We start from the raw sequence: 24,320 nt of genomic DNA, 5'->3' as shown, positions 1-24,320 counted from the left end.
AGTAGAATGAGACCACAACAATGACTGGATATAATGAAGACCTGTCCTGGGCAGTGAAAGAGATTCTAACTTATCCTTAGACTCCTGGAGGTGAAGACACTTGAGGTATTAAATGCTGAGATATTCTTATCAGCCAAGTGAATTGGGAGAGGATATAAACAGGAAAAAGAGGACGTTACAAGTCCCTCTCTGTACCCTCCCAAATTATCCATATAGTATGATGAACTAATGTAGGCAACTGTAAAAGAAGAAAAGGAATTTGAAGTCCACTTCACAGGCAATAGAAATCTATTGAGATATTAGTCAGTGACTTGTGCTTCACTTAGATGACAACGGGTAAGTAGGTTAGAGATTTAATAAGGATATGAAATTGAAAAGAGAAAATGGGTTGGAATCCATGGAAGAATTTTAGGAAAAATATACTGAAGTTCTGGTAGAAGACAGCAAATATCGACAAGGAAAAAGAAAGATACATTTAAGGAAAACAAAAGCAAAATGACAAAGTGACTGACTAAAAGAGAATGAAAAGTGGGAAAACTGCAAAAGGTGAGAGAAATGAAAGAGGGAATCATGGATTATAATCTCCCTAGACCATTTAAGTAAGTCATTACCCCTTCTAAGTTAGTAATCAAATGTATAAAGGGAGGGTCGTTGTGGTACCTCCGGTTAAGCCACTAATTAGGATGCCCCAATCGCCCATCTTTGCAGATGCAGTTCTGCCTCGACTTCAAATCTTTTTGCCCATAAATCTGGGAAGCAGAAGATGATAACCTGAGTAATAGGGTTCCTGCAACCCATGTGAAAGACCCAGATGGAGTTCTTGGCTCCTGGCTTCAACCTGATCCAGTCTCAGCTGCTTCAGGCATCTGGGGAGTATGTCAGTGAATAGCATATCCCTATGCTTCTAACCTCTCCCTCTTTGTGTCTCATCTACTTTCAAATAACTAAAGCTGGGCTCAGCATAGTAGCCTAGTGGCTAAAGTCCTCACCTTGCCTGCACTGGGATCCGATATGGACACCGGTTCATGTCCCGCCAGGCTGCTTCCCATCCAACTCCCTGGTTATGGTTTGGAAAAGCAGTCAAGGATGGCCCAAAGCCTTAGGACCCTGCAGCTGCATGGGAGACCCAGAGGAGGCTCCAGGCTCCTGGCTTTAAATCAACTTAGCTCTTGCTGTTGCAGCCACTTGGGGAGTGAATCATCAGACAGAAAATCTTCCTGTCTGTCTCTCCTCCTCTCTGCATAGCTGACTTTCCAATAAAAAAATAAAATAAATATTTTAAAATGTAAAAAAACTAAAGCTTAAAAAAGAAGTAGCTAGATAGCCAGAAAGGAAAGGAACTTTTAATTCTAGAATTGTGTGAATCATCGTGATATTGATTTCTGTATGAGTCAATCACGTCCTGAAAGCCTCTTGAAGCATGTCCCTTCCACTAATTGTCTTCTTTTGAAGAACAGCTCCCCAAAAAACCCAGACCATCAAATGTCCGAGGACCCCGAATCTCAAACATTCTCAGCAGACTGAGAATTTCACAGGAAGCAAACTTCCTGCTGAGTTTGCATGTCACCTTGTTGACAAAACATGCCTGGGGAGGTGTAAGCATCTTCTTGATCATCTTCCTCTTCCTATTGTGGCCTGAACATATCTGAGTACAAAGTTCTGGTAGATTCCCTTTCTAGTTAGATCTGTTTGTTTAGCGATATTGATTCCTGTAACTTTTGTTTCCTTATGCTGTTGCCTGAGACCTGGTGATTATTTTTCAGATCCCTTGTGATCTATCATTACAGTATCTTGTATGCTATTGTTTAGTTAACTAGTAACTTTTATGTACCTGCTTGGCCTACAAAAAAAAAATGATATAAGTTGACCCAGAAAAACTCAATAAATTGTGCATTGGTTCACTTAGCCTTTGCATCCCCTGAGTCCCAAATTTCTCCTTGGAGCGAACATCACACCTCGGGTCCCCATCCCCACTAGAGGAACCCCCAAGAGCTTCTGAGCATCAGGTTCAGGTACTTGCTTTCAGTGCAGTGACTTCTCAATCGATGTTAACTCATCAGCTGTTCTACAAGTTGGATATGCCTTATCCAAATCACTTGGGTTGGAAAGTGTTGCAGATTCTGAGCTGTTTGAAATTCTGTAATATTTATCTTGTAGATACAACCCCCAAATCTAAAAATGAAATTAATTTTTGTTTCACATACACTTTAGTCAAATAGCTTAAATGTCACTTTATGCAATATATTTTTTTTAGCATACCTGAATTTTGACCATGACCCATCCTATGAGTTCAGGTGTGGAATTTTCCACTTGCAATCTCATATTGGTGTTCAAAAGGCTTCAGATGTTGGAGTATTTCAAATTTGGGGTTTTGGATTAGGGTTGCTTGGCCTGTGGCAGCTGTTGACAGCATGCTTGATTAGAGCAGTTGTTTCTTCTAAGTTGGTTATTTTGGAAGCTAGGTGCTTTTTGAACTCCATTTCTTTTGAGTAGTACAGCACCTTATATGTAACTCTCTTTGTGATGTCCTCACTCTATACTGTGTTATTTACTCCTAGATGTGCAAGTACTGTGTGTGCTGCTAGATGAAAGATCTCAATACACTTTGTGCTCCGTCACATGAATTCAGCACTTTGGTGCCTTGAATACAGAATTTGAACAATACATAGGGATTGTGCTGTCTAAAGTGTATTATAGTTGTGAGTGGGCTATGAATAAATAGCCTCTGAGTGAGGATAAAATAATTTTTTCCTGAATTGATGAGCTGCAATGTTCAGGCAGGTTCAACAGTCACTCAGAAAGGTCTTTTCAGTTCCTTGTTCTTAACTGTCTTCTAGATGGATTAGTTTATTAAAAGGCAAATATATGAACAGTAAGAAATCACTAAAGCAGAAGAATGGAATATAACCCAATTGAAATTTAAGAAAAGATACAACAATAAAATAAAGAAAAGCAGTTGTGTATTTTTTTATAAGACACATTTTGGGAAAAATATGGAACAGTCAAAATGTACATTGCTAGATAGGTAAAAACTATAAAATCCTTTAGATAATCATTTTATTATACTTTTGTTTTTATTACAAAAGGCAGATTTATAGAGAAAAGGGGTCAGAGAGAGCAAGATCTTCCATCTGCTCCCAAATGGCCTCAACAGCCAGAGCTGAGCACATCCGAAACTGGGAACCAGGAGCTTTTTCCAGGTCCCCCATTAAGATTCAGAGTTCTAAGGCTCCGCTACTGCTTTCCCAGGCCACAAAGCAAAGCTCTGGATGGGAAGTGGAGCAGCTGAGACAGGAACCAGTGCTGATACGGGATGTTTGCACCTGGCACTGCAAGGTGGGGGATGGGTCAGTTGAGCCATCGCACCAGCCCTCTTCAAATAATCCTGATAGACAATTTTTGGAGATATGTACCTAACAATTCTTATCAATGATAAGCTTCCTTACCTTCCGTGATATATAAATATCACAGACAAGCAAGTTAAAGCTGAACAGCATATTGTAAACGCCAAAGCTTTACCATCCCTAACAATTTTGACCTTTGTTCAACCGCTATTGGGTTTATAAGACCTGTAACTGTTGTGTATATTTGAACAGAAGTTTTATTTTCCTAGTACACTGTCCTTTATAGCTATAAAAACTTAAGACACAATTCAATTAAATTGTGAAACTGTCACAACTCTTCAGAAACAAGAAGCCTAGGAGGCTACAGGTGAGTATTGACCAGTTTCCTATATGATCAGAGAAATTGGTCTCCAGCTTCTGAATCTAAAAGTACATTTTATTTGGCAATGAATATCAATTAATGATGTGATAACAAGAAGCTGAACAAAGTTTCAGGAATTAAGAGCTAAAGGCAACCTCTGATATACACACTTAATAGCACAAGGAAACATGACATTTTGATTTTCTTTATTCATTTAATAGATGCCATACACATCTAATCTTTATTCAATTAATAAATGCCATATACATCTAATCAGTTGCAGAAAAAAGAAAGGAGCTGGCTACTATTCACACATGGCCTCCTGTGTATAAATCTAGGAAGCTCATGTCTTCTATTCCCTACCAAAGTTCTGTGTGAGTTCTGAAAAACTTCTTAGCACTCTTGGACATACTGCTCCTTGTTTATATTTGTTAAAAATTAGCAAATCTAATTTTAGATATTTGTTTACTGGAGACAGTACTTGGACTTTCCAAGGAAGTTTTAATTAGAAATTATGTAAGAAGCTCCAAACTAAGCATAGAATTGCGGTGAGTTGCGGGCAGGTGTTCAGTGCAGCGGTTCATTGCCAATGCGGACATTTGTGTCCAGATCACACACATTGTTCAGATTCTTGGTTCAAGTTCTGGCTGCTTCACTTCCAATCCAGCTTCCTGCCAATGTGCATCCTGGGAGACAGCAGTAGATGGGTCTCTGCCATTCACATGGCAGACCTGGACTGGAGTCCCTGGCTCCCGGCCTTATCCTGGCCCAGCTCTGGCTGCTGTAACCATTTAGCCAGTGAACTTTTAAATGAAAGATACTTTCTCATTTGCTCTTTCCCCCTTGTATTTCAAGAACATGAAAATAGTTAAGACTTATTTTTGAAATCACTTGAGTTTTTAAGAATAAGAACCTTTAATCCAAAATAATCAAAATACAGATGTCAATTATGTACTTAATATACTTTATCTGGTATTTTATAAACCATGTGGCTATAATAGTGCTCCTTCCAGAATCCTATAGTCTAACACTGATGCATACACATGGCACTAGTTTACTCATAGACTTGATTAAATACTTTATTTCAACCAATTAGCATTTTTCTCCACTCTTAGCCTTGATGATGTTTACCAGTCAACGTCAACTTCACTGCCATTCCTGAAACGTACCTTCATTTTTCATATTTACGTCCATTTCTGCTACTAAAACAAAATCCACGAGTCTGTATCATTGATTAAAAAAAAAAAAAAACACAATCTCATAGTTATGAAGGCTTAGAAACCCAAGATCAAAGTCTTGAAGCACCTTTAGTAGAAAGGCCAAAAGGGATGAATGCGGAGTTATCACATGCCAGGAGAGCAGAGCAAACTGAATTTGTTCTCTCACGTCCCTCTGTAAGGGCCCTAATCTCAGGCATGCAGGCTGTGCTGTCCTAACTTACTTGACATGGGTCCCACCTCTTAGTACTATCACATTGGCCACTCATTATTAGCATGTGGGATGGGGGGAGGCGCACGTGCAGATATCGTGGTGTGCCAGCACAACTACCTCCTGTGCCATGGCAGTTGTTCTCTTCCAGACAGGTTCTCACAAGCCTTTTGTACAGTGTACCAGGCAGTCACTTCCAGTAACTGGCACACGAGACAGAAGCCATCTGTCTGTCTGGATCTAAGCTGACTTCCTCTAGAACTGTATTGGCAGATGCTCTTTGGGGACTGATTCCTTTCCTGGGAAGAGATGCATATTATTTAATTTCTGTTTCAGCATATTACATTCCATTTTAAGTCAGTCACCAAATTATTTCTTTTGTGAGAAAAGGCGAGATTTAAACTCATTTGCAGAGATGAAAACACTGAGTTGTCCCAATACAATGCAAAATCAAATACATGTTATCGGTTGTACTCACATAGCGGTAAGGCTAAATGATAGGTATTTGGCTACGAATGGAGGTGCTAATAAGAAAACTTGTATTTTATAAGTAAGAAAACGGAGGATTTGAAGAAAGCTAAGATTGGTTTCAGGCAGAGTCAACATACAGAATTATTCATCTCAGCATTGCATCACCTCTGCTTCTCCAGGCCCTTTTAAATATTCCCAGAAAAAAAGTGTAATCTTCTCAGAAGTTGGTAGCCTTTTTATATGCTCTCTTTAAAGTATCTTAAGACTAACAGACTTAGGAAAACACCACAGGAAAGCAAACACAGTATAACAGCAACAACTAGCCAACCAAGATTAAACTCCACGTGTGGTCATTGTACTATTTTTTACAACTTTTTTGAAAAATGTGAACTTTTCCAAAACCTAACTTAAGAGGTAAAAGAAAAATTGATAGTCATAATTTGTACAAAGGGGAGCTATTTCATTCAAGAGTCTCAGAATTATTGATGTCTTGTAATTACAATGGGTAACTTACTACATGTGTCAGAACAAGTTAAAAGATCTTTGTTGACAGGGCAGTGGGGGGCGTAGCCTTAGGTAACTTGATAAATGACAGAGAAACGCAGAGCATAAAAAGTATTCCTGTCCTTTGGATTTTTAGAACAGCTCCAATCAGAACAGCTTGATTAGTTGGAGTCAGTGCAACGAGTAGAATCCAAGACCTTCAGATTAGTTCTGGAAGCACAGTCTGGAAGCAAATAGAACTCTAAAGCAGCAGAGGCTGTTTAAATCATTCAGTTCAACCTGCTTACTTTACTGATGATGAAATTCAGCACTGGAGACAAGTGAATTGCCCAAATGTCTGTGGCCTTATAGCAGAACTATGCATTTTCCTATATCCCAGTTTAGAGCCAAATCATTCTGACTTGTTAAATAAGTGGCCAAAAGCCTAACCGACATAGTTTATGAGAAAAAGTGAGAAAACATTCGGGTAATAGATTTGTTAGCCAATGTAACTGAAAATATATATATAGGGGTAGCTCTAACTGTTGGAGCAGCTAGTTATTAACATCCATCTTCCCATCGCGTATTCCACTAGATCATCTCAGGCTCTGTAAGGTAGTCCTGCAGCTCCAGTTCCATCTCATCACACACCCATCCTGTAGACAAGGTTTTGTTTTTTTCTATTATATAAACTATCACATCATAACTAGATTTTTTACAGATCTATTTTATTTTTATTTGAAAGACAATTATAGAGAGAAGGAGTCAGAGGTCAGAGAGAGAGAAATTTTACATATGCTGGTATACGCCCCAAATAGGTGCAATAGCTGAAACTGAGCCAATCTGAAGCCAGCAGCCAGGAGCTTCTTCGAGCCTTCCCATTTGGTGAGAGGGCCCAAGGACTTGAGCCCTCCTCTTCTGCAAATTTCCCCAGCCATAAGCAGGGAGGCCATAAGCAGGCCAAATGGATCGGAAGTGGAGCAACCAGGACACAAACCGGTATTCATATGGGATGCCAGTGCCATAAGCAGAGGCTTAGACTACTATGCCAAGGTGCCAGCCCCCACAACTGAATTTTATCTGCTCTGATTGGCCTGACTTGGGTTGTGTAGTCATGGGAAGTGGGAGGATAAAATGCATTCAGTATACACATTAAAGTTCACATCCTCCCTTCCTGGGCCCAGATACAAATTTATCTTTCCTGAATCACAGACTGAGGCTAGAAGGAAGAAGTTTAAATTTAAAAGCCTGGGATACTACTAACACAAGATATGAATGTAGCTTGCTGCCATCTGTAATATAAATACATTTTGCTTTAAAAAAAAATACCATGGGCTAAAGTCTTGGCCTTACACACGTCTGGGATCATATATGGGTGCTGATTTGTGTCCTGGCTTCTCCACTTTTGACCCAGCTCCATGCGAGTGTGCTTGAGAAAGCAGTGGAAGATGATCCAAGTGCTTGGACTCCTGCAATTATGTGGGGTTCCAGGATAAAACTCCTGGTTCCTGGTTTCAGCCCAGCCCAACACTGGCCATTGCATCCTTTTTGGAGGAATGAGCCAATGTGTGGAAGATTTCTTTCTTTTCTATCTACAACCTTTCCTTCTGTAACTCTGCCTTCCAAATAAATAAATGAATCCTTAGTGGGTTTTTTTTTTAATTATCCATTTATCCACAACAACCAGGGCTAGGTCAAATCAAAACCAGGAGACAGGAACTCAATCTACTTGTCCAAGAAGATAGCAGGTGCCCAAGTACTTGAGCCATCACCTCTGCCATCTGGGGTACATATTAGCAAAAGGCTGGTTAACAAGTAAAGGAACCAGGACTAGATCCACACATTCCGACATCACATGTGGTCATCAGAAGCACTGTGCTAACCACTGTGCCAAACATCAACTCCCCAAAAATAACTTTTAAAACAAAGTTTCCAAAGGACTATCTTGAGGCAAGAAAAATAGGCAAGTTTGCCCTCATATTTCAGGAATGAATCAGGACAATTAGTATGAGGAACTAAGGATATAGATACAATTTGTTGGACAGAACTTTCTAAGAATTAGTTACCACTGAACAGGAGGTAACATGAAGTAATGAGTTTTGCATTGCTGGAAACCTTCAAGCAGAAGGAGGATGACAATCTGTTATAAATGTTGTAGAAGGGATCCCTGCACTGAGTGGGAGTTGTTCTAAATGGCCTCAGAGTTCTTCCAACGCTGACTCTAAATGATTGAGAACAGCATAAATAAATGATCTAAAACCATTCATGAGGTGAATTATTCAGCAAAAGGCATTATAACTTTCAGCTATGAAGTTGCAGCAGCCAAACTTTGGGTGGCAACAATCCCACTTTTCATAGAAAATAGATATAGATCTTTTAAAACAGTTTATTTTTAATTTACATTAAAATTAATCTTACATGGAAATACATCACTCATGGTTACATCACCCAAAAAAGCCATTTTAAAAATTTCCCTTTCAGAACAAATTCAAATGTCTAGCAAACACATGAAAAAATGCTCAAGCTCTCTGGCAATAAGGGAAATCCAAATAAAAACAACACTGAGGTTCTACCTAACGCCAGAAAGAATCACTCATATACAGAAAATTACCAACAACGCCTGCTGGCGAGGTTGCAGAGAAAAGGGAAGCCTACTCCACTGCTGGTGGGAATGCAGGCTAGTACAGCCACAATGGAAGTCAGTTAGACAGTTAAAAATTCACCTACCATATGACCCAGCAATACCACTTCTAGGAATATATCCCAAAGACTTATTACATGACAAAGCAACATGCACCCCAATATTTATTGCAGCACGATCAACAATCGCAAGAACATGGAAGCAACCTAAATGCCCATCAACAGAGGACTGGACAAAGTGTGGTTCATCTACACTATGGAATACTACTCGGCGATTAAAAACAATGAAATGCATTACTTTGTGGCAAAATGGGCCAAACTGGAGACCATAATGCTAAGGGAAATGAACCACTCCCCATAGGTCAGATATCATATGTTTGATATAATATAAAATAATATAATATAATATAATATAATATAATATAATATAATATAATATAATATAATATATCAAATCCAGAGATATCGTATGTGAATCTTACTCTATGTTAATCAATGTTACTTCATACTTGCCTGTATCTAATGTAACAAGAACTCATGGTGTAATTCATTAATCGACCATCCACAAGAGGTTGATTGTTTATTGCCCTCTAAGAGTGTCAGTGTCCCCCTGTCGCTGTTATTGGTACTGCCCATAAACAACAAAGAATTAATCCTCACTGTACCTTCATTAGGGCCTCAGGATACAACAGCTAACCTACAACAAAAAGTTATTCTCCTACATGGCTGGGAGACACTCCAGAGGAAGCATGATGGACTTGGGAAAATTCACAATGGATACACATTATGAACCTAGAGGGGCGAACAGAGTGGAGGGGAGGGAATCTGGGGGAGGAGGAGGATGGGAGAGCTCACTGCCAACTAAACTGTATCAAAAAAAAAAACAATAAAAAAATTTCCTTTTCAGATTTGGTCTACATGTTCACACGCTTTCCCTTCTGTTAATGCTTATTCCCTATCCTGGGCAAAGTTTCAGGCTTGTGCTACTCTTATATGCCTTGCCCCTGGAACATGGGATAATTGATGTGCTCTGTTTCTACCATTCTGCATTTTCCAATTATCACTATTTAAGCCATTTAAAATATTGATACAAAATCTTCATCTCTATCATTTTTTAAAAAGGTTTATTTATGTATTTGAAAGTAAGAGTTACAGAGACACAGTGACAGATCTCCCAGCCACTGGTTCATTTCCCTGACGGTCAAAGGTCAGAGTCAGGAGTTTCATCTGGCTCTCCCATGTGGATGGCAGGGGTCAAAACAGTGCTTTTCCCAGAACCTTAGCAGGAAGACGGATCAGAAGTGGAGCAGCTAAGGCTAGAACTGGTATCTGTATGTGACACCAGCATTGCACATGGCAGCTTTGCCTCCTGTACTGCAACACAAGCCCCATTTGTCATTTGTGTGTGTGTGTGTGTGTGTGTGTATTTTGTTTTCTTTTTTTTTAATATTTATTTTTTTATTATTTTGACAATCTTGACATAATTAGGGTAAAAAGCTTCAAGCACTACAGGAAGATGGGCAAGACAATCAGTTCCATATTGTTTCCTTAATATATCTGAGGTAAAAGGGGATTTTAAGGGAGAAGCCCCACCCAGTCTCCCACCCGCCCCAGGTCCTGATGTGAGGCATGCTCTGAGGGTCTTGCTCAAGTGGTTTTGATAGTTCAACAGATCTGAATTGCTGCCACTCTCACCACTCCAAGCATGATGCTTTCATTGGAGAATCCACTGGTTGACATAGTCCATCATATAGTCTCCGTTTGCCCAGTATTTTCATTGCCAACATAGAGCTGAGGTGGTTGATTGACTTGTTCTGTCCTCTGTCTTTTGATGGTTGGCGTTCTGAGTCTGAAAGCTCGATTAGGGGGATCTCCAAAGAAACTTTGTCTGAGGTGTTCCCAGACCAGATTCTTGTATGTACTAGCAAGCACAGGGTTAAGCCAGTTGATGTATGTTCTGATACACTATTCATCCATTTCCATATTGAGAAACATTGGGCTACTATCAGGTTTTCAATATAGCTCTGCCTTAGGTCAGCAAATTTTCTCTTTTATTCTCCAGTTCTGCTTTATTAACAAATAATAATCACATAGTTATGAGACACAATGTGATGCTTTGGTAAATGTTTACTATGTGAAATTATATAAAGCAAATGCATGCATCCATCACTTTATTCTTAATTTTTTAAAGATTTATTTTATTTTATATTTGAAAGGTAGATAAACAGAGAGAAGGAAATAAGGAAGGAAAAATATTTCTGCTGGTTAACTCCCCAAGTGGACGCAACAGCTGGAGCTGAGCCAAGCTGAAACCAGGAATTTTTTCTGAGTCTCCCACGCAGGTACAGGGTCCCAAGGCTTTAGGCCATCCTCTACTGCTTTCCCAGGATACAATCAGAGAGCTTGATAGCAAGTGGAGGAGCTGGGATATGAACCAGTGCCCATATAGGATCCCAGTGGATGCAAGGCAAGGATTTAGCCACTAGGCTACCACGCTGGGCCCACACCCATCACTTCGTACGTGTTTTTTTTCTTTTTTTAATAATGAGAACTTTTAAAAATTGCTAGTAATTTGAAATCAACAGTACGTTATTATTGACTAAGGTTATCTTGATTGGACACAGATTGTTTCCTTTGCCTAGCTTCTCCCGATTTCCTCATTCAACCTTTTAAAAACTATTTTTTATCACCTAGGTCTGGGCTGGGTGGGTCTCCAGCCATGGATATCTTTAGGGTTCAGAATATGTACTAACAAAAGAATGCTGGTAAGTGGTAGAGCTGTTAGCAATGACTCAAAGTACTTTCCTACTGTATTGTCTAAGCCAGGTTTTGGTCAACATTTTAGAACTGCTAATATGTTGTGATTGTTTACAGTTGCATTTTTCCTCTCCTCATGAATTTGAATGACTTTCATGCAGTTTTTTAATTTTTTTAATTAATACTGCTCAAACTCTGTCTCTGCTATTGGGAGACAATCCTGAGCAATGAAACTGGAAGCCAGGAAGTCACAACAAGGAAAGGAATAAAGCAGAGAGGAGAGAAGTAAATTCCAATGGGGAGGGCAGATCTCTCCTTCCCCCGTGGTTGGAACACAGGCTGGGGGAAGCTGGAACTCTCTGAGAGCACTCTGGCTCAGCACCTCCCTAATGCAGCTTCCTCAAATCCCAGGAACACTGAAGGAGATGGAGGTTCACCAGTCAATTTCTCTTCTTTTAACTTCACCCTGATTACACAAAAACCACAGTTTCTTGGAATTTTGGTTAAGATTCCAAACATCTAAAAAATAATTTTCCACTTTGGAATATCTTAAGTAGCATAAAAGCTAATGAAAATTGTATGAGAAGCAAAAATAAGTATAGGAAGCTTCCTAAGACAGTACAGCAGTATGTCAAAAATCAAACTGAGGACAACTACTGTACTTTTCTAAGATTACACTACCAAATGAAAGCAGATCACATTTTTTTGTCACTCTGAACATATGTATAAATGAAGTAAGTATGGAAAAATATTAACTATTAGGGGATGGGTTTTTGACCTGGTGGTTAAAATGTCCATGCCCAACTGTGCTGGGCCTGGTTCTTGCTAGTACATACAAGAATCTGGTCTGGGAACACCTCAGACAAAGTTTCTTTGGGGATCCCCCTAATCGAGCTTTCAGACTCAGAACGCCAACCATCAAAAGACAGAGGACAGAACAAGTCAATCAACCACCTCAGCTCTATGTTGGCAATGAAAATACTGGGCAAACGGAGACCATATGATGGACTATGTCAACCAGTGGATTCTCCAATGAAAGCATCATGCTTGGAGTGGTGAGAGTGGCAGCAATTCAGATCTGTTAACTATCAAAACCAATCTGCCAGCTCTCCCTTCAGACCAGAGATGGTCTCCCCAAGAAACTGATGAACTCATCTGGACAATAAGATGCTGGACTTTGTGCCTGGTAGATTCTTGCAATGAAAGAATCTCAACTGAATTTGAACTGTGGTAATGCAACAAGGTGGAGGAATCCACCATGGGGTGAGGGAGTTTGGGGAGGGATGGGGGAATCCCAGTGCCTATAAAATTGTGTCACATAATGCAATGTAAACAACAAAGTTAAAAGGAAGAAATATAATACAGACAAAGCAAAAAAAAAAATCCATGCCCATATTGAATGTCTAGGATTGGTTCCCAACTCTGACTCATAAATCCAACTCCTGCCAAGGCAGCAAATGATGCTCTAGTGTTTTGGTCCTTGGTACCCCCTTAGGAGGACCAGACTGAATTATGAACACCCGGGCATTTGGGGGAATGAACAAGCAAAAGCAAGCTCTGTCTGCTTTTAAAACTGAATTAGTAATAATCATACACTAAATAGATACTAAAGGTGTAAATGGAAAGAATTAAAAGTTCTTGTGCCCATGGCAATTTCATAATGCACATTTGGACTACATAGGTCATTCCTTCAGTATACATATATTTTCTTGTCCCTTACTAATTCCTAGAAAAATATAAGGTAAAAACCCTAACAAAGCCACAACTAAACTATGCCTAAGTGGAGACGGATGTGTTATCATTCCCTAGGTAATGATAACCTTATGTCTCCCTGTGGGAGATTGGCAATGACAGCTTTCTGTGGCTGCAATTCATACTGCACAGCTGAGTGAGAACAGCCCATCCTCCCATATACGGTGCATTTCAGTTATCTAGAACAGAATCAGAACAACGTCTTTAGACAATGAGATTCATCTAAAGGATCGGTTCTGCATGAGTGGGAAAGACTGAGGAAGATGGTGAGGGAGAGATTGCATGTGCTTCATCGACTTGAGGGGTTGTGTATGAGGGCATGTGTACCAGAAGCCGTCTGTGCAGGAGAGCTCGTCTGGCGGTGCGGGGAGATACCTTGAGCTCCTCCTGATCAAAGCCAGGAAACACGTCCTGAAACCTGTAAGTTTCTGCCTATTTGAATTCCTTCTCTGGCCCTGAAAACATTTTAATGGAAGATCCCAAATAACTTCTTCTCCGTATCTATGTACGTTTGCTTTCCATTGACACACTAATATTTTATCTGAAGAATAGTTTGTCATTTTTCCAATATGCAGGACACACACACACACACACACAAATGGCATTTTATTTAAAGGTGCCTCCATTTCCCTTAACAAGATGGACAGATCTATAAGAAAAAGACTTACAAACGGGCTGTGCCTTTATGACCACCCACGGAGAGACACATTCTTTCCCATGCTGTGAACCGATCCTTAGGCTCCAACGACAAACACCAGGAAGTCCTCAGTAGCAAGAGACAGAGAGACACCAAGAGAGCAAAGAGAAGGGACAGAAGAGAGAGCTGTGCGTTCCTTGCAAACGCTGGGCAGCTTCAGAACAGGCAGAAGGCTGCAGACTCCGGCCAGAGCCAGACAAGAAAAGTCACCGGTGACAGCAGTGGAGCCTCTGTCTCTCTCTCTCTCTTTAACTTTTCCACACATTCTTTTCACAAACGCACACCCTCTCATACAGTGTTACACGTGTAACTTCGCCCTCCCACGTCTCTCTCTGCTACACTCGCACAGTCTCTCACCCATACACGAACTCTCCAACATTATCATAGACAATTTGCCTGGGTTACGCGTAGTCTCTGTCACATGATATCTCTCACACACACATGCTCTCCCCTCTGCACACTCAAGCCTCTCTCCTCGTGCACAATCTCCATAATACACCTGTTCGGTGTGCACGCCCTGCACACCCTCTCCCTGCCGGCACGCACACCCACACTCGCCGCCCGCGCTCCGCCCCTCCGGGCCCCGCGCCCCGCGCGCTCCGCCCCGGCCGCCTCGGGCGGGGCGAGCCGGTGACAGGAGGGGCCGGGCGGCTGCCGGGCTGGAGGCGCGCAGGCCGGCCGGGCGCGTCGGGTCCCGGGGCGACGGCGGCTGTCCGGGCGTGCGGGCGGCAGGATGTGCTCGGCCGGGGAGCTGCTGCTGGGCGGCGGCGGGGAGCGCGACGAGGACGGGGACGCGCTGGCGGAGCGGCCGGCGGCGGGCGGCGAGCGGGAGACCGGGGCGAGCCGGCTCCGGCGGCGGCCGCAGGCGCAGGGCGAGCAGGTGAGCGCGGGGAAGCCGGGCGGCCAGGACGCCGCCGGGCCGGGAGCCGCACCCGGCGGCCGGGGGAAGTGGCCGGGCGGCCTGTTGACTTCTCTGCCCCGCGAGGGGCGCTGGTGGCCCCGGCGTTCGGGCGGCCATCGGGAGGAGCGGTTGGACGGCTCGGCGGGGTGGGGCCACCGCGGGGTCGCTGCCGTCGGGCGGAGGGTTCCGGGCCGGCCCCAGGTTGTGGGGAAGCACCCTCCATGTGGCCGCTTGTCTCAAAGCCTGTCGTGCAAACACTTCTTTTTCGACTTGGAGTCGGTTCCCCGGAGCTGTGTGTGGGCCCACTGCAGCCCTCCGCCCTCCATCTTGCAGTGGGGGCGCGCGCCTCGGGGCGCTGAGGTGCGGGTGCTTCTCCCGCCGGCGGCCGGCTCTGCAGTGTGCGCGGCGAACGGCCCGACTGGGACTGGCCCGCAGCAAGTGCTTCCACAGGCACACACGGAACATCTGAACTTCATTCACACGGAAAAAAAAGTGGGGGGTGGGAGGAGAGCTTTCTGTTAGCACCCAAGGGAAAGGAATCTAAGGGACCAACCCTAAAATAGGTGGTCATTTCTTTTTTCACCGAGTTTGATCACATTAAATCAAGTTTATTTTTAAAATTGAGCTACACATAATTGGGTTTTTACCTGCAAATATAATAACTAGATGGTCAAAAAACAAGAAAAGTGATCTTTAGAATCACGTGGAGAAGTGGAAATTCAAGTGTTGCGTACCTTTCCAATAGCCTGTGATATTAAGACCATCATTTAATAATCTGTCTCTTCTCGTTCTTCTCCATCTGTCCTTTTTGTCACATTTACAAACTCCAGTGCTATAAACCATGACTTCTCATCTCAGTATGTTATGGAGGAAACACACATGGCTGGCACGGGAAGGAGACCCAAGTGTTAGGTTTGATCCCTTTGTGCAGAGTGTGTGTGTGTGTGTGTGTGTGTGTGTGTGTGTGTGTGTGTGTGTGTGTGTGTGTGTGTGTGTGTGTGTGTGTGTGTGACGGTATAAGAAGCAAATAGTTGGTAGCTGGGAGATCTTCCTGCTTCTCTTCCTGGTGGCTTTCCCGCTGATAACGAAAGGGCTTGGTTTCCACTTACCTTAGTTGCTCAGCTGGAAAAGAGAAGAAAACAGCTGCAAGGACTCCCTTGGGATAGAGAGTGCTTTTGTGCCCAAGTTTCCAAAGTAGCTTTTCCAATGGTTGTAAGGGATAGAATTCTTCATTCGTACTTCTCTGAACTTGTGACATGGACTTTATCAGTAGCTCTGATCTTACCAAAGCTGCTTATGGTACCAAGAAAAAAAAAAAAAAGAGATGAAGGGAACAAGAGTGAACGAGTTTCCTACAAATCAGATGAACCTTGGCGTACCAGCTACCGCCATTGTATGTCATAGAAATTCCTTTTTCTGGACTCCATTCAAAGATTTATTTTTATATTTTGTCTTTACCTCCTTTTTTGTTGATCTTTAAGCCTATATTCACAGTCATGGAGAATCACACCTTAATATGTCACCACATAAAAGGAGCTGTTGAATGGGAAGACCAAAACAAGCAAAACTACTGGTGCAACCCAACCATTGCTTTAAGAGCTTTTGTGATAGTTAATCAGCACGAAAGCTTGTTTTCTAGCTTCTTGGAGGCCCTGTGAATAAAATTTAAGATTTTTGCACTGATGTGCAGTGGTGGTGGAGATAACTTTAGACATTCAAAGATCTTAGAGGCAGTGGTAAAGGAAATATACAACATAAAACAGATCCCAAGAAGCTTTCATTAGTTTTTTTAGGAAGATTGTTGTTGTTCATTGTGTTTGTTCTGTTAGTGCTTTTAAGAAAAAGGACTCCAAGTTAAAACTTGTTTTTGAAACATTGGTTCCCGAGCTAGTGAGTTAGAACTTTAAAGTGATTGTTTCTTGAGAAACAATGATACAGCCAGAAACAGAACCAAGGCTAATTAGCTGGCAATAAGGCAGAAGCTGTCTTCCTGCTGTCCTTTCTGTTCAGCACGCTGGCCTGGGATGCTCTCATCTCAGCGGCCTCCTGGATGTTGCGCCCGAGGAGAAGGCAGCCGCCAGCTGGTCCTGGGCTGTGGTGGTATGGTACGGAACACTGTCACTGCAGAGGCACCTGCCCCACGCTGCTCCAGCACTTTAAAGGATGTCTGTTAAATCCCTTTCCATTTCTATTTCCTTCCCAAAGTGTGCCCTTTCCTGACTTCTTTTTGGGCTATTCCACAGACCAGAGGCTCCTTCACATACATCGTTTTCCTGAATATTCTTTCCACTCCTGTTTGAAAGGCAGATACCATTTTTTTTAACCTGTTCTTTTGCGTAAGTTTTGATTCTACAGAAACGGAACGTTGGCTCGTTGCAATTGCAACACCAGGTCGAAATGCATCTGTACTGTAGGATTTTGTGCAATCCTGAAATCCTAGTATTAAACAGCTTATTAATAATTATGATTTCACCAGCATCAGTTTTGTAGCTTGCCCTTAGATGCCACCACACTTGAGAAAAGCTAAGGTTTCTCCCCTGTCCTGAGACTTTCCTGTTAGGATGACTGATAAATGAGGGTTGGGAACTTCAGACACTCTCAGAAAGGAGTCCCGAAGAGAGAGGAACTGGGTCAGATTCGGAGTGGGAGTCAGGTTCCTCAGGAAGATGAGCAGGGGAGCAAAGCAATTCCTGGAGAAGCCCAAGGAACCGAAGGAACAATCAGTTGGCCCAACATATACAGAAATAATTGTATGCCTGAGAGACAGTCTGTGGGTGCCCGAGACAGGGAGTGCACGGTGGTTTCACCTGAGAGGTGTACTTGCTACGTAGCTAGCTGGGAAGCTAAACATGAGCAGGCTCTTTATTCTGTGTCTGTAGTATCAGTGGCATATGCTGAGACGCGAGGTAGTTCACAGCCTGAGTGACAAGATGGCACTGCCTATGTGGAGCATAATGAGGTTCCATTATCTTTGGGCTGCGTTTACATTAGCTTGATGATTATGAAAGCCATGTGTGCTTTTGAAAATTAGAAAGCAAGATCAAATAAGGAAAACAAAAGCATTCAAAATCTCATTCAGGGTAATATTTGGATATCAGTGATCAAACATTTGGTTTTTCCATATTTGTGTGTCCCCAAATGTGTTTATACCTGTATGTACAGGCATATATGTTAACATGTTTTATCCCAAAATAGAAGTTTGTATTGTCTTTGACTACCTAGAAGGTTGTATCATTTTTGTTAAGAAAAAAGTTCATCTGAGAAGTATTTTTAGAGCTGTTTTGTAATCCATTCACCTAACAGTGCACCTTAGAGGTGCTTCAAATTTCCTTTTGTAGATAATGCTACTTGAAAGCCTCTGCTTGTAAATCCTCCAGCTTTTAACCTGAGAAAGATTGCCAGAGGTGGAAGATCTAGGTCAGTGAGGCCAACTCCCGGACGCCTCTTGAAACATCCTAGAAAGATCACCATCAGGAAAGGGATACTGATCCACACCTCTGGTGCTAGTGTGTTGGGTGCCCGCTAGGACACATCCAAGCCAGCCACAAACACTAGAGACTTGGTCAATCTTGGCCAATGTAGTAGGCAGGAATTCTACCTGAGCTATTGTTTTACAGTCCTTCCTGAAATGGAGAAGGAAAGCAGCCTTTGCATGCTCTTTGGTAATTCATGTATTCGTTAAGGCATTTATATTTTTCATTATATTTGTTCATCCTGTTTTTTTCTTTTGACATTACTATAAGGATGCTAGCCCCCTATTTCACGTTGATTGTAAATAACTTCCCTACTTCTCTTTTATTTCATAATTTTACTTAATGATGTTTTTGATTTAAAAGTTCTTTTAAGTTGTCTCAAAGGAATTTCCAGGATAACTTAATAGAACCCCTCTTTTCACTCCCACCCTCCCACACACTCACACGCAAGGGTACTTCAGAAGGCATGTTAAAATAGAAATTAAATTAAAGGGTTTTTTTGTGCCAAAAAAAAAAAAAAGGAATGTTGAGTCCAGGCAGATAAGGAATCTACAAAAAGTTCGGGAAAAAAATGTGTATTATTCAAAAACTGGATTTTTTTTCATGGATGTTTGATGTGGCTTTGTATCTATAGGTGTGCTTGTTTGTGACTGCTCTTTAATCCTACAGCCAGTTCAATGCCCACCTATATTTTCTTCTTTAAATGCATGTTTGTGACTTAATTATATATTTGGTCTCTTCAGGATGACTTTATTATATTAATTATTTTCCTAATCATTTAATAATCTACTCTCTCCCTCACTTCACAATCCTTTATAAGAATAGTGAAGAGAGGCAGCCCAGGCATGCTTTCTGTTCATTAGAAATATTTTTGTTTAGAGAAACAGAGATTTGACCTTCTCTGGTTCACTCCCCAAGCACACACGAGAGCCAGGCTGGCCAGGCTGAAACTGGAGCTGGGGGTTCTGTTCAGCTGAGCAGAAGCAGGGCAAGGATTTGAACTCAGGCATTCCCACCCGAGATGCAGAATTCCATGAGGCATCTTAACTGTTGGACTTAAACACCTGCTCCCCTCTACTGCTTGTTTCAAGGCTGTTTACAAGCAATGTTGCAACAAATGTTAAGAGTTTACATGAATTCTGCCTTAATTCCATCTTTTTCTTAAGGACTTTGTGTCACTGGAAAAACTTGAGGATTATTTTTACGTCTGTTAGCCCTATATTGTTCATTCTTAAAAAAAAAAAAAAATCATTATTCAAAACGGAGTCTGTAAATCCATGGTTCTCAACTGGGGGCCGTTGTGTCCACAAGGGACATTTGGCGGTTGGCGTGGAAATTTTTGGTCGTTGAGGCCAGCAGAAGTGCTGCTGGCATCAGATGGAAAGAGACCAGGGGTCATGCTGAGCAGCTGGCCCAGATCCAACTGACCCAAACTGTTAATGGTGCTGAAGTTGGGAAGCCCTACTCAAAACAGGTAAGGATTGCAAGGTTCTAGTTGTTGAGCAATTACCATGCTAACAGATATTCTAATGGATAGGTAAAAATTATTTCCTTTAAGCTTCCAAACAGGTACTCTCCCAAATGACCCCTTTCCCTGTGTCTCTTCTTCCAGCAGGTCCTCCTAGGTTTCTTGTTCTGCCCCTTGCTTTTCATCCCTGCGTCGCTGTGTCTCCTCTCTCTCCCTTCTGAGTCTCAGCCTATGCTGTTCTCTGTTCATTCTCCCCTTTGACTCCCTAGCTCTTCCACTTCTCCATAGAAGCTGCATTTAGATAGTTTATTCTCTAAGAAAAATAAACCCATCAACCTAAATGATGTTGCTTTTTATAAGGATCTTTTTTCCTTTGTAGATCACTAATCTATGGTAGAAAAAAGAACCGTCACCCTCCTCTGTACCAGTTATTCTCCTTTGAAAGAAATGGGATAAAAAAGGTTAAAGGGAGAAACTGAAAGTACCATGACATCCTTCCCCAAGAGATATTGATATATAAACTGTATGTCTTTCCTCAAGCCTTCCAAGCATTGGTTATGCCTTGGTCAAATCATCTTCACTTCTGTCTTCTTTGGAGGCACCATCTTACCCTGAGGCAGCAGCCTCCTACCTTTGACAATCTTTTAAGTTCCTACAAGTTGTGTTTTAGTTCATGAATGTGCCCATGTGTGTTCAGGAGAATCGATAAGCCATTAAAAGAGTAGATCACTTGAACAGAGAAACCAAATTTCCAGTTAGCTCAAGACAAAGATACGTGTCTTCTGATTTAATTCTACCCTGCATTCCAGTTTTCTTTTTTTTTTTTTTTCTATTGCACTTCTTTGGCAGCCGTGCCTTATCTTGGCGTAGGAAAAGGAAATAATGGGCTTTATTTGCTGCTGCTTACTTTCAGCAGCAACTGCAGCTTATTAGGGTTCTTCGGATCATAGAGAAAGCGTAATGCAATTATTTGGAACTTAATGGCAAGTGAAGAACACAATTATTATTAATATTTAACATCTAAACATTATATTCAGAAAATTGAATACATTTTCATTTGTCATTCTATTTTATTTCCTTTGATATAACTTTTCTAATGTCTGTATTTGGGAAATTTCTCATTACTCTTATCGCAAAGGAATTTTCTGTGTAATTTTATAGACCTCCCCAACTCATCTCCCAACACATACACAAGGTACTTCAGAAGGCTTGTAGAAAATACAGTTAAAACTGAAGGTTTATTTTGTGCAACAAGGAAATCTTGAAGTCCAGGCAGATAAGGAATCTTCAAAAAATTCAGCAAAAAATTGGGTATTATACAAAAACTGGATTTTTTTTCCCATGGATATTTGAAGTGGCCTTGAATCTATAGGTATGCTAGCTTCCGACTTCTTTTTAATCCTATAGTTGGTTAAACACCCACCTCTATATTTTTCTATGTATGTTTGTGATTTATTTTTTATTCTATATTTAATCTCTTTCAGATGATTTTTATTAATCTATTTGTTAACTTCCTAATTTATTTTTCTAATCACTTAATAATCTACTCTCTCCCTCCCCTTACAGTCCTTTATAAGAAGGGTAAGGGGAGGCAGCCTGTGTCGTCACACTTCATGATTGATAACTTGTTACCCATGTTCATTTGCACCAGGAGGTTAAGAACATAGTAAAAATGCAAGTTGAACATCCTTGACCTACAAATATAAAATCTAAAATGGTCCAAAATCTGAAAGTTTTTATTGCTAATGTGATGCTACAAATGGAAAATCCCAAGCCGGATCTCTTGTAGCAGGTCACTGTTAGTAGCAAATACTCTAAACATATTCTAATAAATTACCCACAGACTATGTATAGAAGATACATATCAAACATGAATTATTTTTATGTTTACACTCCCATCAACAAAGTATCATGTTATATGCTTGCAAATATTCCAATTTTGAAAAAAAAATCCAGAATCTAAGACCCTTATAATCCTAAGCACTTCAGAAAGGGGATGTTCGACCTGTATTGCACCTAGTAAATTCTAACACTGAGATTCAAACTCATGTTTAAAATCCCTTAACCACAAAGGCGATGTATGGGCATGCAATCAATTGGTAAGATAAGACACAAGTTATTAGATGACAACATTTATTATGTGAGTGTCATTTTGTGGAACTTCAGTTTATATGTACTCGGTCAGGATATATTCATTGAATATATTTGGTATTGGGGTCAGAGTCAAGGTGACTAGCACCGCGAGTGCAATTCCATCCCAAAGCGTCTGCCTAGAACTCGGCCTCAGTGCTTCTCTTGACAGATGTTCATACCATCAGCTTCGCTGTAACTTCTCAGGAATCCCAGCCCTGACTACTTCGCTGCAAGAATCTCAGACACATCACTCCATTCCGCTGTTTGTTACTCTTTATCATGTATCCTGTATTCTTTATTCCTGTGTGAAATTTCCTTATGTGTTTGTTAACATGTTTATTCTCCACTGCTCCCCCACTCTGCCCTCAGACTACACTCTAGAACATAATCTCCGTGAGAACAGAGTCAGTGTTGCATGGCAAATGCTTCAGGAAATTATTTTGGCATCTCTTGAGTTAGTAAGGAGTCTGTTAGAACTCCCATCCAAAAAAAGATATGGGGCTTGTAAAAATTCAACTGATGTTTTTGCCAAGGCAGTGTGTATTTCCCAGGCAAAATTACCATGACCAATTAGTTTTGAAGAGGCAGAAACTTGGACTTTGTGTATGAAAAAAAAACACACTGTCTTATCAGAATCAACAGAAAAGAGACTGGTTGATGTCAGTTGTGCATCAAGTTTAAATGATCTTTGTTCGTAAAAATGTGGGCAAGAATGGTCGTTCTTGATATGCTGTATTTAAAAACCCACCACAATAGAAAGATGATGAAAGGATAACTAACATAGGAACTGGGAATATTAACCGGTATATAATTGGTCTTGGCTTGCATTGTGGGTTTTTTCCTTGAACATAGGATCGTTAAGAAACTCAGGTAGCAGACCAAACTCAGAGGTATAATTCGCAATTCATTGGTGACCATGTTGGAACATATCTTCCAAAAAGAGGTACATTTATGGCTCTCATTAAATGTAAAATGAACATGTATTGAAGATTTTTTTAGCTTATTATGGAGGGAATTAAGCAAACATCGCAGCCAATTCAAAGAAGAAGATTTTAAAAAAAATAGTTATGAAGGAAAGATGTACTGAAAGAACTATATGTAAAAATGGTCGTGACACTGGCAGAGAGGCTGTCTGCCGAACCTGCATGGGAACACACTCGGTTCTCAGAGAATGATAACTTCTACGTTGCTCTCAGATGTTGCCATTTCTAGACTTGTAAAGTACTTCAGAGACCACAGAGACTAACCAGTGTTCTAAACAATGTATTGTTTTCCATGGAGACACCCGATAATTTTTTATTTATTAGTCCAGTAGAGTAATAAATAAAAGATAATACAGTAATATAGAAAAATCATTTCCAGAATTTGCTGTACAGAGTAGATTAATTTGTGGATAGCAAGGGTACTTGATCTCATTTTTTTACCATCTTGTGATGCTATAAAATATTAATTCTAATTTAATTAATTCTAATTTCACCTAATATTATTGAGTGTATAATTTAATGAGCATGTGGAAGTGCAGTTTGTAAATTCCCAGTTGAGTTACACAAGTATAACTAAAATTAACCTAACTCCAATTTCACTTCTGGAAAAACGTATTTTGATGAACAAGAAGGATTGCGTAACTGTCTAGTTTTGTTAAACGCAGAAATCCCAATTGCTTGCTCATGTGGTTCTAACATATTTTCTCCACATGTTCAGTGTGTATTGGTTTCAGAGGCAGTTTAATCTCCTTGAGAGATTCGCGAGAGTATAGCACCTTCAGTGTAAACTTTGAAGTTTAAAGAAGGGCAAGAAAGAATTATATTTTTTCCATAGAGTGTCAGTCTATTAGAAGGATCATCTTGATGTCAGTAAAAATATCCAGTCTCGAGCACTTGAGAATGATTATATGCAGAAAAGAGTTAGGTACCAAACTTCATCCTTCATTATTTATTTTACTGAGTGTAGTTTATTTTTATGGTTGATTTAATAGTAATATGTGAAAAGTGTAATGGTCCTGACATGGTTGTATGGTAGTATTTTCTTTGTAGAGTTTAAGTGATTAGCTGCATGAGATTGGAAATGTAAGCCTTTCTACTTTCTGTATTTGGTTACAATTTTAGGACTTAAGTTGCTCTAATAACCTAATATCCTGAACATGTTTTATTTCTCCAAATTTATTATATTGCGTGAATTTCAATTGCTTTAAAACTGATGTCATCATTACATTATAGAAAGTTTTCTTTGATTTTTTTTTTCTGACTGGCATTCACTTTCTGGGTAACTTCATCCATTCATTTTTTAAAAAATTTTATTGAGCTCCTGTTGTTTTCTATGTACTGTTCTAGGCTGGGATACAAAGTACCAAAAACACAGATAGGTCCAGATGGTACCCCTCAGTGACAGGAAAGAGACAAGGGATAAGTAAGT

General features: G+C 40.7%; 1 protein-coding gene across 5 annotated transcripts in view; it reads left to right on the top strand.

Annotated features, from left to right (window-relative positions):
- Nucleotides 1–14,628: 14,628 nt before the first annotated feature.
- Nucleotides 14,629–24,320, top strand: part of FAM241A (family with sequence similarity 241 member A) — a 50,597-nt gene continuing 40,905 nt past the window's right edge. Inside the window, exon 1 of one of the 5 annotated variants that reach the window (XM_040967351.1) lies at nucleotides 14,629–14,813. In XM_040967351.1, the coding sequence (XP_040823285.1) occupies nucleotides 14,667–14,813 (147 nt within the window). In that variant the 5' untranslated portion in view covers nucleotides 14,629–14,666. Of the gene's footprint in view, nucleotides 14,814–23,401; nucleotides 24,315–24,320 lie in introns of those variants that run through there. The other 4 variants (XM_040967352.1, XM_040967353.1, XM_040967348.1 and 1 more) reach the window with 4 other exon arrangements.

This window comes from Ochotona curzoniae, unplaced genomic scaffold (genome assembly GCF_017591425.1).
Source record: "Ochotona curzoniae isolate NIBS_2020 unplaced genomic scaffold, NIBS_Ocur_1.0 scaffold_4506, whole genome shotgun sequence".
In the NCBI taxonomy this organism is placed as follows: Eukaryota; Metazoa; Chordata; class Mammalia; order Lagomorpha; family Ochotonidae; genus Ochotona; species Ochotona curzoniae.
This window is presented reverse-complemented; position numbering and strand designations above follow the sequence as displayed.